Source organism: Canis aureus, chromosome 21, assembly GCF_053574225.1.
Source record: "Canis aureus isolate CA01 chromosome 21, VMU_Caureus_v.1.0, whole genome shotgun sequence".
In the NCBI taxonomy this organism is placed as follows: domain Eukaryota; kingdom Metazoa; phylum Chordata; class Mammalia; order Carnivora; family Canidae; genus Canis; species Canis aureus.
Window position 1 is genome coordinate 50,115,281 of NC_135631.1, and position 16,592 is coordinate 50,131,872.

Sequence of the window (16,592 nt, forward strand, 5' to 3'; positions counted from 1 at the left end):
GCTGTGTGCCACCTCCAGTGGCGTGGTCGCCGCGTGTCACCAGAAGGCCCATACTCTGCACCAGCTGAGCCTGTGCTGCTCTTACCATCACTGTCCAGCTTTCAGGGAGCCTTGGGGTTCACAGGGGCTGCACCTGCAGAGACCTTCAGTTACGGTTCCACTGAACGATCAGGACGTCGTAAGGATGGCAGCTGCCCTGCGTTTAAGTGGAGAATGAAATCTTCGCAACCGTGACGGATGCCCCTGAACAAACCTCACTCACATGCGCACAGAGGTGAGAACAAACGAGGAGCCCGCAAGTCATCATCGCAAAACTCTTTACTAACAAGACCAAAGAACCCCACACACTTTTTTGTGGCCATTGGCCTTTTTTTTCTTTCAAATTTTAAAATGGGATTGTGCATACATTTATTTTTTAAATTAAGACACATTTTGGAGGTCACAGACAAGTCAAGGGATCACTGTGAGAGGTTTCGAGATCTGAATTCCAAACACTTAGAACCGTGAGCCTAGCCGTCTGCTCCTTGAAGGAGCTGCCGTTTTCTGCCCTGCCTTCGGGGACAGACGCTGGGCCTGTCCTGCCGCAGCCACGGGGCAGGCGCTAGGAAGCGGGCCTCGGTACATTCGTCAGAAGGAAGCCTAATGCTTACTTGTCATACGTGGTGAGAGGCTCAGGGAAGTGGGTCACCTGCTGTTTCCGGTCTGGAGATACCTGTCCAGGATCAGGGCTTCCGCGCTCCAGGTGGGGCAGGCCGTACGGGGCGTGTCGGGGCGCACCCCTGTGTAGTCCCACCGGCTTCCCCTATGGAAGGAATGAGGTGGGGCAAAGCTCTCAGCTGCAGCCCCGAGGCAGGCAAGGCCTTGGAGGCCGGCGGGCTAGCGTGTGCGTGTGCGTGGTTTGGGTGAGGCGGGTGCGGAGGGAGGGAGCAGTGCTGTTTGGCTGGGCTGTGGGGTCGGGTGAGCACTCCTGCCTGACAGCCCCCCTCAACGCATTCAGGACGACGGGGGTGGGCTGCCCGACGGGGGCGGGCTGCCCGAGATGCACAGGAGCAGGCCCCGGGGCTGGCTAACACGTGACCATGAGCGTTTATGCTCTGGAAGCCATCAGCCTACCTTGAGAGAAGGCAATCATCTTAGGAACAGTGTCTGGGGGCCTCCTGGGGGCCCAGCGGTTGAGCGGCTGCCTTTGCCCAGGGCGTGACCCCGGGATCCCAGGACTGGGTCCCGCATGGGGCTCCCTGTAGGGAGCCCGCGTCTCTGCCTTTCTCTGTGGGTCTCTCATGAATAAATAAAATCCTTAAAAAAATAAAAAAACAAAAACAAAAACCCCAGTGTCTGCAGTGAAGGGATCCTTGAGGCATCATTTAGAGATGGAAGGTCACATGTTAGGGTGCCGGCCCCACAGACAGGGCTCAGCAGCAGCCTACGGATTGCATACGCGTGAGATTTGTCTTTTACATCGATTTTCTTGCTCCTTTATGATAGGAGTGGAAACAAGGGCTGACACATGATTAGACCGTCCCTCCTAGACAGGGACCACGCGGCCAGAGAAGCCTGTCTAGGCTCCTAGAACCCATGCCTTAGCTCCCAAGAGGAAAAGTACATGGAAAGTCCTAGGCCACTCGTATCGTGATGACAAAATTTTCTAAAAAGTGAAATCCCCATGAGGGTGTGCTTACACAAATTAATGTCCATCTTTTTACATAAAACATGTCAGACCCACAACTTTCTGGGTTCACGTTTTCCCTATGTATAAATGCAGACTAATCCCGTTTTGGCTTAATAGGTTTCAACAAACGTGAGATTTCAATCACCCAAAAGTAGACCAAAAAAACGACTGTATTCCTCCCAAATTTATAGTGTGACAACTCAGGAAACTTTGCAGTAAGTTTAATTGTAGGGACATGGGAACAGTTGACTATCTGCTTATCGCCACCTGGAATTGCATCCACTGAACTTAATAATGTTATGATGTTGATAAAATTGAGGTGCCGTCAATTTTAACACCATAAACCAAATGTAGAATTCCAAAGCTTCATCACTGCTGCTTGACTTACAATGTGGCCATGAAAGGGCTTCCCTTGAATGTTCTCTGCCACCAAGCCCACTGCCCAGGGTGCTGGGACCAAAGGAGCCCCAGGAGCCCCATACAGGGGCCCGACACTTGTGCTGAGGACAGGGAGCCCCGGGAGAGCTGCCCTGCATGCCCGGTGGCCTCGTAAAAACACTGAGGGTGAACACAAGACACAAAGTGGGAGCGTTCAACTACCCTGTGCAACGGCTCAACCCGCACCCCCAGCCATTCCAGCAAAAGCCCTCTTATCTGTTCTGTTTCTTTTCAGCGTTTGGAACGATCTCTGCCTCGTGCTTGTCTGAACAGTACTCACAGGAGCGCTGACAAAGTATCACCAGGACATCACCTTCGAGAAGCTTTCTGACACGTAAGAGAGACACCATTGACTAGTCCCTGCCAATACACAAGACACCTCACTTTAGCTATTATGTACAGAGAAGGGGTTGCTGCCGTGCTCTCGCGTACGGCCAGCTCAGGGCTCATGGCAAGAGCAGGGCTTTCTGTTTGGAACAACTTACACCTACAGACAACAAACACCAAGAAACATGCAAATGCTGCGGAAGGCTGGGTGTGAAGAATTCGTATTTTACACCAGTGAGGGGGACACTGCTACAAAACGTGGATGGGATGGTTTCTGTCGTCCATGCTCGAACACGAGGGTCTCTGCAACACAGGGGCCCGGGAAGGTGTGTGCTTCTCCTTTTTTCCTTCTTCAGGATTCACAGTTGGTTCTGTGTCAGGCACTGAGCAATCTGGCTTCTGGTCCGAACAGGTGTCTTAGGGGTCACTTTATATCTTTCTGTCCCTCTGCGGAGGAGCAAGTTCAAAGGCCGGGAACCGTGAGGTCTCTGGTGCCAGGATGTCGGAGAGAAAGTGAATGGCACCGGCCATGCCTGCAACGTAAATGTGGATCCTCTTACTAAAGGGCACATGGGGAGGGTCGGAAACACACTGACCTTTAATCATTTCCTGTACCAGGGGCTGTGACGCTGATGGAAAAGGCGCTGAGGACTTTACGAATGACTTCATAAAAAAAACAAGCAGAAAATGGAACGAAGAAATTCTGATATTAGCACCCAGCAGATAACAGTAAGTTTTCTTCCCTGTCTTATTTTTTAAAAAAAATCTGGGCTTTAATCTCCTAACAGAATGGCTCCCTAAATAGTTATGGGTGCTGCTATCCCTATTTCAACAAGAAACTTTCCTTTCTCAAAGCTTTATTCTTAGTCCATACAAAAGGCTGCATTTTGTATCTTCTTTAGATTTTAAGAATGCTACTTTAATTTTTGAGAAAGTTTGAGTTTTCATTTCAGTATAGTTAACATACACCGTTAGCTCCAGGTACAATTCAGTGATGCGACACTTCATACATTACTCAGCGCTTGTCAAGTGGACCCTTCATCCCCAGCACCTGTTTCCCCTCCTCCTGCCCCTCCCTCTGGTGACCAGCAGTGTGTTCTCTATAGTTACGAGTCTGTTTCTTGGTTTGTTTTTCTTTTTTCCCTTTGATTTTTCTGTTTCTTAAATTCCACATAGGAGTGAAATCACATGGTGTCTTTCTCTGACTGACTTACTCTGCTTCAGCAGAATTCACTTAGCTCCATCTATGTTGTTACAAATGTTAAGATTTCATTCTTTTTATGGTTGAATAGTATTCCATTATTCACACACTCACACACACGAATGCTACTTTAAAATAAACTTGGTTTTTGGGGTGCCTGGGTGGCTCAATAGGTTAAGCATCTGACTTCAGCTCAGGTCATGGTCTCAGAGTCCAGGGATCAAGCCCTGTGTTGAGCTGTGTTCAGTGGGGACTCTGCTTGTCTCTGCCCCTCCTCCTGCTCACGTGCTCATTCTCTCAAATAAATAAAATCTTAAAAAAAAAAAAAAAAGAAAGAAAATGAACTTTGTTTTCATCAGAATCCCCATTCCAGGTCACTGCAGTCTGCATTAAGATCAGGCTTTAAACTGACCTACAGGAGGGTGGGCGAGGAAGCCTGTGAGCCGGCTCCAGCCTACAGGCCTCTCATCTCCCTTTTCAATCAGAACAATTCTTCCCTTACTGGATTTTTATTTATACTTTTTCTTTTCTTTTTCTTTAAAAAAAAACACTTGAAAAAAATTTTTTAAGACTTAATTTATTTATTAATGAGAGACAGAGAGAGAAGGCAGAGACACAGGCAGAGAGAGAAACAGGCTCCATGCAGGGAGCCCGACATGGGACTCGATCCTGGGTCTCCAGGGTCATGCCCTGGGCTGAAGGTGGCACTAAACCGCTGAGCCACCCGGGCGGCCCTATACTTTTTCTTTTGATGTAAAATTTACATGCAACGAGACACACAAGTCTTCAGGGGACTCCTCTGAGTTTTGACAAATACATACACTTGTGTAAACCAAAGTCCTCTCAAGAGATATGGAATATTTCCATCACCTCCCCCAAGAAGTTCCTGTGTGTCCTCTGTAGCCTACCTCTGTCGCCATCCCCAGCATGGATTAGTCTGGCTTGTTTCAGAATGTCCTTCGAATGGAACCCCATGATACACAGCCTGTTGTGTCTGGCTTCTTCCCTCAATCATTTTGCAATTCATTCATATTTTGTGTGTGTCACTAGCTGTTTTCCTATATTTGGGTTGTTCCCAAAGTTCCCTATACCTTTTTGTTTGAAGAAAAGGTTCTAGTAGCTTAAGAAATCTGAAAACCACTGACTTATTAGAACCTATTAGAAATAGACAATGACTCATGACACCCTAGAGTGGTCCATGCTGAAATAACCTTTGTTTTCTTCTTTGGTGGGGTGGAGCATGCATCCTTCACGAAAAGATTTAGAAATATTTGAAGGGCACTAACAGGTGCACAATATAGGTAAGGCAGAGAGACTCAATATAGTTTTAGCAATAAACTATTTTGTTCACAGTTATTTTACAGTTGTGGAGTTATTACTCAAGTAAGAGCAGACGTAATTGACCCGGTGCCGAGAGACACAGAAGGACCAAATTCACTCAGGCAGAGAGTTAAACAGTGAGTTTTCTGCTCACTCTTACCTTCAAAGAGAGAATAGGGTCTGTCAGGAATGCGGCACCCGTGTGCTCCATATTCTAGACACCACTCTGCAAACTAAGAAGAAACATATTTAAGAGCAGAGATTTCACTTGGTGAAGAGGCAACAACGAATTCACCAAGAACCCAAGGAAGAAGATTCCTGAGCACCAGAGAGGGATCAACATGCCAAGACAGGCCAGGGGTATGGCTATCCTAGAGACACAGGGGAGACCATGGAGGTGGGAAAAACAGGTTAAGAGGAGAGAAGCTGTATTTTTGGATTTTGTGCATGCTCTGGAGTATTCAAAAGTTGCTGGATAAAGACTCCTTACTTTGCAAGCTCGGTAGAGATACTTTTTATCCTGCGTGAGATGGTACAGGGACAGGAAAGAGTAGCCATTCCCAGCTGTCCCGTGGCAGATCCCATAGCCCTTCCGAAGCAAACCTCGCTGCCAAATGACATCGCTACACTCCATGGCATCTTTCAAGTATTTCTCCTCCTTAAAGACCTGGGCAATGAAAAAGCAAAGCAGTGTTAAAAAGAGGTTTTTAGGGACTTCAGGGACACCTGGGTGGCTCAGTGGATGAGCATCTGCCTTTGGCTCAGGGTGTGATCCCAGAGTCCCGGGATCGAGTCCCATGTCGGGCTCCCTGCAGGGAGCCTGCTTCTCCCTCTGCCCGTGTCTTTGCCTCTCTCTGTGTCTCATGAAAAAATACAATCTTTAAAAAAAAAAAAAAAAAAGAGGTTTTCAGTGATGAGTTAGCAAATAGTTTCTCTTTCTGGTGAGTAAATGATACATTAAGAAACCTGAAATAGTTCTGGGGGCAAAACAAAAACTACCAGGAACATCACAGTACAGCACCTCACAATCTGCCCATCTCTTCTCCTTGTTCTCTTTGTTCGAGGTTTTGCAAAAGCAATTCTAAAATTCAGTTAAAAAATTAAAACAAGGGCACCTGGGTGGCTCAGTCAGTTGAGCGTCTGCCTTCGGCTAAGGTCATGATCTGGGGCCTGGGGTCAAGCCCCACATCAGGCTCCCCGCCCAGGGGAGAATCTGCTTCTCCCTCTGCCTACTGCTCTGCCTGCTTGTGCGCTCTTGTTCTCTCTTTCTTTGTCAAATAAAAAAATAAAATCTTAAAAAAAAAAAAATGAAAACAAGAGCTACCAGAAACTCTTTGATTAAGAGGTTACGTCACAAATAACCATTCTGTGCTTCCTAGAGCAATATAACCTGTAGTGCTAAAACCTCTGCTTCTGGTCAACTTCTGAAGTCAACTGAGGGATTGATGATTCCGCAATATCCTGTCACCTAGGTCAAGAATCCTCCATATCCTGGGGCAGCTACATTATCTGTAAGACCCTGAGGGCCTGGCACTCTCCACGTTGGGAGTTGTGTCATAATCCATCCCAGGGAAACCTGCACGACGCCTCCTGCAGTTCCTGGAGCAGACTTGCTGGGCTGCAGGACTCACTGGCACTGCCTCCACTCCGTGGTTTACATGCAGAGACACAAATGAGCTCAGTGAAGACAACTGCCTGGCAGGAGGAAGCGGTTTTCGCCTCCTCAAATTACCTTTTAAATTTTCTTCTCTTTCTCCTCACATTTCATTTATTCTGTGTCTCTAGTCCTTCCTTCAGAATCTATCAGTAATCTCCACTTGCTTCGCTCATTCCATGCTAGTGTAAGTCAGTTTTGGACAATGAATTTGAGGCAAAAAGGTCACCAGAGATGATCTCCTTGGGGGTAGCAAACAGGATTCATCTACCTGTGACTGATTAGTAGTGGCCAAAAAAAAGAAAAAAAAAGGGATGAACTATGTGAATCAGTGTCTGCAGAGGGCAGGAGAAGGGGAAAGAGAGAGACATTTGCGTTTTACCCACTATTCCTGATGCAGAATCTATTCACCAGGGTGGGAAGCAACACTCTAACTCATGAAAGCAACTGAGATGGGGACTCTGGGGTCAGAGCGCCTGAGTTTGAATCTCAGCTCTGTCACCTTTTAACTATGTGGCCTGGCCCTGGACAAGTCGCTCAAGCTCTTATGTCTCAGTGTTCTCAACTATAAGAGGATACTACTAGTTCTTCATCTCAGTGGCTTGTTATGAATATTGATGACATCAAATCAATCAAATGGGGGAAAATAAACATCTTTTCAATAAACAATGTAGGAACAATCAGATATCCTGATTAAAAAAAAAAGAATCTCTCTTCTTACCTCACATATAACAACCTAATATATAAAATATACATATAATATACAAAACTTATTCAGAGTTCTGAATCTAAAACCTTGCAGTGTGAAGAATATTAACTGTATAACCTGGGGGTGAGTAAAATTTTGTGACATATAAAGGGAAATCTCACTAAGATGGAGGTGGGAGGTGAGAAGGGAAAGCCCGCCACTCTAGTTAGTTCCATAAGACTTGTCAATTATAGACCCCAACAGAAGAGGAAACAGAACAGAATCACTGATTATAGGCCCCAATAGGGAAAAAGGTCTACTGAATCTCCTACTAGTCGATTTGACTACCCCTGCAACTCTGCCAATGAGAAACTGTCATGACCCCGAACTCCTTTTTTCCAATGGACTTACATTCAAAACAACCTCTCCCCCCTTTTTCCTTCTCCATAAAATACTGTTTGTCTCCTTTGTTTGTTGGATTGGCCTATGGTTTTGTCACAGCTTGTATATCCCAAATGTACTTCTCTGCTATTCTCAAAGAAGCCCGTTTTGCTGGTAAAATAACTGGCTGTTTTATTTTTTAGGTTAACAGCTTCTTAGACAAGATAATGAAAGAAATTACCATTAAAAACTTGATAAAACAAAACAAAAAAAAACTTGATAAAACATAGACTTTATCAGAATTAAGAACTCTACTCATCAAAAGATACCATAAAGATTATGATTAGCCAAAACATATATGCAAAACAAGTATCTGACAAAGACTTATAACCAGGACATATGAAAGACTCTCACAACTTAATAATAAAAAGATAAAAGAAAGAATAAAACAACATGGGTAAAAGAAATGAACAAACGTTCAACAAAGGAAGATATATGAATGACTCACAAACATAAGCAAAATTATTACCCATTAAAAAGTACAATGAAATATCCACCAGAATAAAATTAAAAAGCCTTTCAGTATCAAGTGCTGCCAAAGATATGAACTTTCTTACATTGCTGATGGAATGTAAAAGGTACAACAACTGTTACTTTTTAAAAAGTAAAAGCAGTTTCTTACAGTTCCTCTCTGATCCAGCAATTCCACTCCTAGTTTTTGGTCCAAAAAAAAATGAAAATGCACGTCTACAAAAAGATCTATACACAACAATGTTCATAGCAGCTTATTTGTTAGAGTAAAAAATGGGAAACAACTGGAAAACAAATTGCTAGAGTGTGGTAGATTTATATAAAAGTGATGCTTAAACTTAGGAAGGCATCAAATCTGGAGGAAGAGGGGAAGAAAGTATAATTTGAAAGAATCTCTCCAGCTGATCCTGATACGCACTCCTAGAAAGACAGTCCATGCTTCAAATAATCAACTTACAAATGAGCTTTGGGAACACAGTTTATATGAAAACGTTTTCTGACATATGGTCAACAGTTAACCATCAGGGAGCATTTCTAATACAGCTCTCCTCTGGGGTTTTCAGCTTGGGCGTGTAGGTATAGGCGTGGGGAAGGCATGGTGGCTTCAGACATTAGCACAGAATCAAAAGATTACATCAGTAGCACTGTGGTTTGACAGACATGGTTCTCCTGGGCAGTAGGTTTGTAAATACCTTCCCAAACACAATTTTCACTTGACCAATGTTAGCATTTGTTTATAGTGCCTGAAGCCACAAAACCTGCTAATGCCAGAGGGCCCATAGTGTGCAGTTAGAAGAAGGTAGAATTTGTTATCATTACCTGTAGTTTACTGTCAGATAATCAAGAACTGCTCAGCAAAATAGCTTCCAGCCATACAGTCCGCAATGGACCTTGTTAGAAAATCATTTGCAATTGATAAAAGTCCTAATATAGCATAGACTATTATTAAAACCTTGACATTTTTTTTCAAGGATCATTTAAAATCCCATATAATTTTAAATTAACAAATAATATATGTTCATACAAAGTAGAGTACACCTAACTACACGAATGATTAGCTATAGGAAGGGAAAACAAATTAAGTGAACCTAGACTCAATTTGCAGTTTTCTTTGTGAAGGATATTAGCATTCTTCCAAATACCTGAAAACCTATGCTTTCATAAACATTCTTGAAGTACTCATGAGTTCACATGCCAGCAAGAGAAACTGTTGAAAACTTATTACATAAAATGTAAGCACTTTGTAATTCTGAGAGAGCTTCAATGAATGCAGATGCTTGTAATTTGAGTTAACAATACCTGAGAGTTGGGACGCCTGGATGGCTCAGTGGTTGAGTGTCTGCCTTGAGCTCAGGACTGATCCCGGGGTCCTGGGATAGAGTCCCGCATCGGGCTCCTTGCAGGGAGCCTGCTTCTCCCTCTGCCTGTGTCCCTGCCTCTTTCTGTCTCTCTCATGAATAAAAAAAAACATAAAAAACCTCAATAACTTGAGAGAAAATGGAGCCTTGAGCTGTGTTTCTCTAGCTTTGCATTTCCACTCCTCCACCCACCAACCCTGCCCTGTCTCTGCCCGTACCATCCTCTGCCTTGGTCAAACACGAATCTCACACTTCACTCACACCTCTGATTGTAAAACTACGCCATATATGCCTTTTCATTTTTTTAAAAGACTTTATTCATTCATTCATGAGAGACACAGAGAGAGAGGCAGAGACACAGGCAGAGGGAGAAGCCGGCTCCATGCAGGGAGCCTGATGTGGGACTCGATCCCGGGGCCTCAGGATCACACCCCGGGCTGAAGGCAGGCACCAAACCACTGAGCCACCCAGGGATCCCCCATATATGCATTTCCAAATTAAAATCGATGCCTTCTGCCCCCAGAGATTCTGGTGTTCCTTGCCTTCCTCATGTTTGAGAATCTGGATATAAATGGACAGAACTGAGCTTCATTGGTCTTAGTATGTCTTTGTTCCATGCTTTCTAGGAGAGAACTTTCTGTTTTGGAGTAAGCAGAGCAGGGACAGAGGTTCAAATGATGTTCTGAGCCAAAGCTGGACAGGTAGCAGCTGGTCTGAGACATCTGTGGCATTGCTAATAGCAGAGCTCTGCTATGTTTGCTCCCGGCGTGACTAGCAGTGGTAGAAACAGATGGCAGTGCTGGTCAGCAGGGCTAGTAGAAATGGACCTCCTTACACTGATGGCCCCACTGGAAGCCCCGGCTCCTGATTACCTGCTTACCACTGGCTCAGGGGTAGGGGTGGGGGAGACCCCCAGAAGGCAAGACTATTAGTCATGCAGGGTGCCTCCTTGTATTGCTTATCCTCTTCAGTGTGAAAGACAAAAACGAGTCTGACAAAAGTTTTTACTTTTTATCAGTTATACAATCTTTTTTGAGTATCAAAGGGTCCTTTTTTTGTCAGCAGTACATTCCTATTATGGTTGGATATGTATGATATTATAGATTTATCTCTGTCGCTGAAATTACAACAATCACTCTAAAGCCTCTAAAAAGGGAGGCAGCAATTTGAACAGAATTCTCTTAATTTAAAAACTGAGGTGCTGTTAAGAAGATGAATCATAAAGTTCTTCTGATTTGCAAAGAGTTTATTTCACTGTGTTTTGCTCTGACCGAATATCATAACTTACTGAGTTATTTTCTTAAATGCTCATGCCTTTTATATTTCAATACTTTAGGTGTTACTGTTGTGGGGGGGGGGGTGAAAAATTCTAAAAAATTAGCCTAAATCATGAGTGGTAATTCCCCACAATTTTTCTAAATAATTTACTATGGTTAGTCACAAAGGGAAAATAAAATTGATTCAGAAACTTTTGTTATTTCCAAGTAGAAATATGAATTCTGCTTCATTAATTCTGTTTATTTCTACAAAACAAAGAGACTTTGCCAAGACTAATCATTCATTGTGGTTACTGTTAGGTACTACTGGGCAGAGGACTTGAAAAGACATTCTTGCAAAGAAAACCTACAGATGGCTAACAGGCAATGAGAAGACATTCAACGTCACTAATCACCAGGGAAATACAAATCAAAACTATAATGAAGTATCATCTCACACCTGTCAGAATGGCTAAACTCAGAAAGACAAGAAATCGTAAGTGTTGGAGAGGATATGGAGAAAAAGAAACCCTTGTGCACGATTGATGGGAACGTAAATTGGTTCAGCCACTGTGGAAAACAGTATGGAGGTTCCTCAAAAATTTAAAAATAGAGATAAGCATGTGGTCCAATAATTCCACTACTGGGTACTGACCCAAAGAAAACATAAACACTAATTCAAAAAGATATATGCACCTCTGTTTACTGCAGCATTATTTATAATAGCTGAGATATGGAAGCGACTTAAATTTCCATTGACAGATGAATGGATAAAATGTGGTGTGTGTGTTTATATATATATTACTCAGCCATAAAAAAAGATGAGATCATGCTATTTGGGAAAACATGGATGGACCAAGTGGATATTATGCTAAGTGAAATAAGTCAGACTGAGAAAGGGGCAAATAGCATTAAGACTTCCCCCATATGTATTATCTAAAAAAGAAAAATGAATAAACAAACAAAAAGCAGAATCATACCTGTAAATACAGAGAACAAATTGATGGTTTTGGGAGATGGGTAAAATAGGTGAAGGGGAGTGGGCGACACCGGCTTCCAGTTGTGGAATGAGTAAGTTACGGGAATAAAAGACATAGTGTAAGGAATGTAGTCAATGACACTGTGATAGCCTTGCATGGTGACAGACGGTGGCTACATTTGGGAGCACAGCATAACATAGAAGTTTGTGGAATCACTACACCGTATGCCTGAAATTAATAAAACATTGTGTGTTTAAAAATTTTTTTAAAGATTTTATTCATTTGGGAGCTGGAGTATACAAGTGGGGTGGGGGAAGGGCAGAGGGAGGGGTTGAAAAGCAGACTCCCTGCTGAGCACAGAGCCCAAGGATCATGAACTGAGTTGAAGGCCAACACTTAACTGACTGAGCCACCCCAGGTGGGCTCAAATAAGAAATTTAAAAAATAAAATGTGGTAGTTTTCTAAAAAAACTTGCTTGAAAACATGTTTTCATGTTTTACACATTCATTTTTTTTTCCAAGAAAGGATAAAAAAACTTAAATGTTACAGAATATAACAATAAGCCGTTTATAATTTCAACTATGTAAAATGTTAAGAAAACACTTAAAAACATGTGAAAAAAAACTAAGAAGCATTGTTTGCTTTCAACTTACAAGGTTAATTCTTAGTCCAGGAGAAAAATCAAAGTATTCTTAATATTGTGTCTAAATATTATCTTGAGACTACCAAAATTAATCAGTAAAGGTACTGCCTATTTTTCTATAACCCTTCATATGTGTAAAACTTTAAACATCACACTTATCCCTTATGAGTGATTTTATAACAATTTTAAACCCTAATTTAAAAGGCCTTGAATAAGCATCATCATCCAATAATAAAGTCTTGACTCAAGCAAGAAAATAAAATGATCTGAAGTCAAAAAAGCATTTGGTTATAAGAGCGCCTCTGCCTTATCGGACAGTCATACTCTGAATAAAATCATCACTATGCTGTCACCCAGGTTTTCTTTTACACATGAATATAATTCCCACTAACACACACACACATACACTTACACTTACAGCTCCAACCACAGGGGTGATAAAGCGAAACAGGGAGACTTTGTTCTGTAAAAACATGAATTCTAAAAGGTTTTTAGTTTGCAATCAAATGTGCTGGCCAGGATCAAACTGCAAACCTAGTAGAGGAAAAAGTGGATTTCTAAACATTAAATGCTTATGATACGTGGAAGTTCTGACCTTGTAAGCTTGCATAAGCATGTGGATGACACCTGGGGCACCGTGACACCAGTGGACCAAGCGATCTGTTTCGTTGCTTAATGATGACGGATAATTCCCAGATCGGAATCTTTTGTGGCGCACATAATCAATACTAGGCTTCACCATTTCTGTCAAGGTTTCTTGGTCCACTTTTGCTGCTGGCTTTAAATAAATAAATAAAAACAGAACAATGAATTTATTTTTTCTTAAGTTTTTTTTTTTAAGCCTTTGTATTATAGTTAATATAACAAAGCATCAATTACCTGGGCTACTTGAGAAGCATATAAAATTCAAATTAATTCAATTATCTGGGTATTTAAGACTTGGGCAGGTCTTTTTTTGTTTCAGCTTTTTTTGATGCTGGAGACAGAGACTGAAGGGCATCTGCTGGAGAACTGCCTTGCTCAGCGCAGGTCAGGAATTGCTCCGTCCCACTGCCAGGAGGCTGCACTGTGGACGGGCCCTAAGTGCTCAGCAGGGAAGAAGCTCGAATGAGCCAGCTCCAGCACACCACTGTCTAGTGGTCGCTACAAGAAAACTGACACTGATTTATATAGAGAATCTTGACTAAATAATACTTCCACGTTCTTCACTTTAAAAACAGATAAACGGGACAAACTCACTGGCGTTTCTCTCAGGGAAACCCCTAATATCTAACAAAATTAATCTCAACACCTACATCTAAACTAGGTTACGTCTCACTGGTGTGGTTTCCGTATGGTTATGTTCCCCTAACATTATCATTTAAAAAGAAAGTTTCGAAAGCTAGTGGTAAAACATTTTCCTGGGGAAATAGAAAACACACACAAACCAACTTTCCAGAATAATAATGCTATTTCTAAATGAGATAAGGAATTCTAGTTACTTTGGAAACGTGTTAGAAAATTATGGAAACGTGTTAGGAAATTATGCTAAGTGAAATAAGTCAGACTGAGAAAGGGGCAAATAGCATTAAGACTTCCCCCTATATAAAAAAAATGTCACAAATTGGAATATATTGTTTTACTGTCTACAACAATAAACAAAGACAACTAAGTACCAGAAAAGGGCACATTAGTCCTGTTTAGATATGAATTTCCTTTACTAACAGAATAGGTTTAAGAAGGGAACTTGAAATAAAAATTTTAAAAAAGGAATATATGAGTTTTTAGTAAAAAAAGATCTAAATTCTAATCCATGCTTCTTGACCAGCTTTGTGAGTCTGAACATTAATGAACTACTCTGTTATGGGTGTGGCAGATAAAGAAAGGTATAATTGAAAAAAAAAGTAGGTTACACGTGTACACAGCAGGGGAGGGAACCGCAGGCCACAAGGCTGGAAGCAGAGTGATGCAGTATTCGGGGTGGAGTCTCTTTCTGCCGCACAGAACAGCAAAGACTCAACCCAGTAGATGTCAAGTATGATTAAGAGACGAGTATACACACAATAATAAACTAGTAAAAATTTAGAATACAACTGATAGCAAGTTGGGGGTACCTGGATACGGAAAGTCTCTGCCCCTGTCTGGATTCTGGAGGCCCTTGTGCTCCCTGAAGGTTCCCCTCTATCCAGAGAGTAACTACTTCAATGAGCAGAAAAACATGGACAAAGAAAAATGTAGGCAACAGATACCTAACCCAGTACAAAGCTGCATGCGGAATGTGCTCTGAGCACCTCCCTGCTTGGGGTTCATGAAGCAGAGCTAAGCATCTATGATTCAATGTAGAATCCTTAGTTTATTCCAACCTGCTTGACTTACACTAGAATTTCAGTCCCCATTTCCTCTTTGGTCAAACACTTCATGCCGCAGTCACTATATTAGTATTTCAGAGCATTCGTACTTACCTGCATTAACATGTAGTAGATTCCAGCCATGCCATGGGCTGCTCCTACATACTGCTTCCTGTGCCACTGATACAGCAGCGGACAGCGCTCAGCCTTCCTTTCTTCCCTTGACAGAGTCTTGCCTGATTCAATAATAGCACAGACCACCTATGGAGATAATGAGACCGTGTCAATCAAGACACGATCCTGCTTTCATCTAATACTAACAATTCTGTATAGATTACCTAATTTAAAAATCCTTAAAGTAGCCAGTAGCCACCACTGTTATCGTTAGTTTACAAACTAATAAATAAAGGCAGAGAGAAATCAGAAGACAATCTCGGAGTAGAAAAAGAAATTAGGAAGTCAAATTAAAAGTTCTTTGTATGAACAGTTTACTGGAATCTAGAAAAACTTCCTTATAAAAATCAGACTGAGTTGCCTTGTCACTGCAACGCTTCCTCCAAGACTGGCCCTACATCTTCTAGGAGAGGCTGGAGGAACTGGCCTTATTTATGAAAGGCTAATGAAATGAGGTCTATTGAGGAAAGCGGATTTTAGTTAAATCAAAAGAATATCATATCTGTAATGACTATGTAGCAAAGACACAAATTGTTTCCTCCTATCGTTTCTCCCTTCATACTTGGGTAACCACGCTCCAAGTTCTAGCTGGGCATCGGGCCTCTTCGCTACAAACAGACACAGTCCTTTGACTAAGTTCTGGAAGTAGGATGTGAGCAGAAGCGAAGCAGACAACTAACTTCTGGATCACAGCCTTAAAAAAGAAGATGCTTATCCTCTACTCCCCCCTCCCCCCCAGTGTTGAGCCGAAGGGTGCTCAATTAGCTTTAGTCTTGTAGATAAGGGCATGCCCCTAGGATATGGGAGAGAATGAGAGAAGAACCCAGATCCTTAGCCATATTCACTGGGACGGCCTACCAATTCAGATACTTTATGAAAGAGAACTAAATATTCAATCTTTTTGAAGCTGCTGTTGTTTGGTTCTAGTTAAAATGGGTGAATTATCAGGCTAACAGGACAGATTTTTATTTTTTATTATTTTATTTTATTTTTTTTGAGGACAGATTTTTAAAGAACATTCCTAGAAAGGAAAAAAAAAGGAGCTATTTATTGATTTTATGAGCTGCCTTAAGAAATCACTCGTTCTGGGGCAGCCCCGGTGGCGCAGTGGTTTAGGGCCGCCTGCAGCCCAGGGCGTGGCGTGATCCTGGAGACCCTAAATCAAGTCCCACGTCAGGCTCTCTGCATGGAGCCTGCTTCTCCCTCTGCCTGTGTCTCTGCCTCTCATTCTCTCTCTGTGTTTCTATGAATAAATAAATAAAATCTTAAAAAAAAAAAAAGAAAGAAATCACTCGTTCCTATCTAGATGCAGAGTCCAGCCACTAACATAGCTCTGTGCTAACAGACGGGTTGGAATGATAGGGATGGCCCCACAGTTGGTGGCAGCCCCACAGTACCTCTTTAATAGCTGACTCACACACGGTGCCTGGACCGATCTCCGTGTTCAGGTAGAGTAAGGCATACAGATAACCTGCCCGTCCATAAAGCAGCTCATCAGGAAGGTCTGAATCGCGGCACACGATGGTTCTCTGGAGCTGCAAAAGTCTACCCAACAAGAAAAATTCTGTTTTCCCAGAGAATGTCTGAAATACCTCTTCCTAAAGCTGTTGGTAACCTAACACTTTAGAAATTACCTATTATTTG

At 42.4% G+C, this 16,592-nt stretch overlaps 1 protein-coding gene across 1 annotated transcript in view; it reads right to left on the minus strand.

Annotated features, from left to right (window-relative positions):
• Positions 1 to 300: 300 nt before the first annotated feature.
• Positions 301 to 16,592, minus strand: part of LANCL2 (LanC like glutathione S-transferase 2) — a 48,626-nt gene continuing 32,334 nt past the window's right edge. The window contains exons 4-9 of the mRNA XM_077864149.1: positions 16,346 to 16,493; positions 14,889 to 15,035; positions 13,043 to 13,225; positions 5,446 to 5,622; positions 5,116 to 5,188; positions 301 to 2,967 (exon numbers count right to left, since the gene is read on the minus strand). Of these exons, the coding sequence (XP_077720275.1) occupies positions 2,864 to 2,967; positions 5,116 to 5,188; positions 5,446 to 5,622; positions 13,043 to 13,225; positions 14,889 to 15,035; positions 16,346 to 16,493 (832 nt within the window). The 3' untranslated portion in view covers positions 301 to 2,863. The remainder of the gene's footprint in view (positions 2,968 to 5,115; positions 5,189 to 5,445; positions 5,623 to 13,042; positions 13,226 to 14,888; positions 15,036 to 16,345; positions 16,494 to 16,592) is intronic.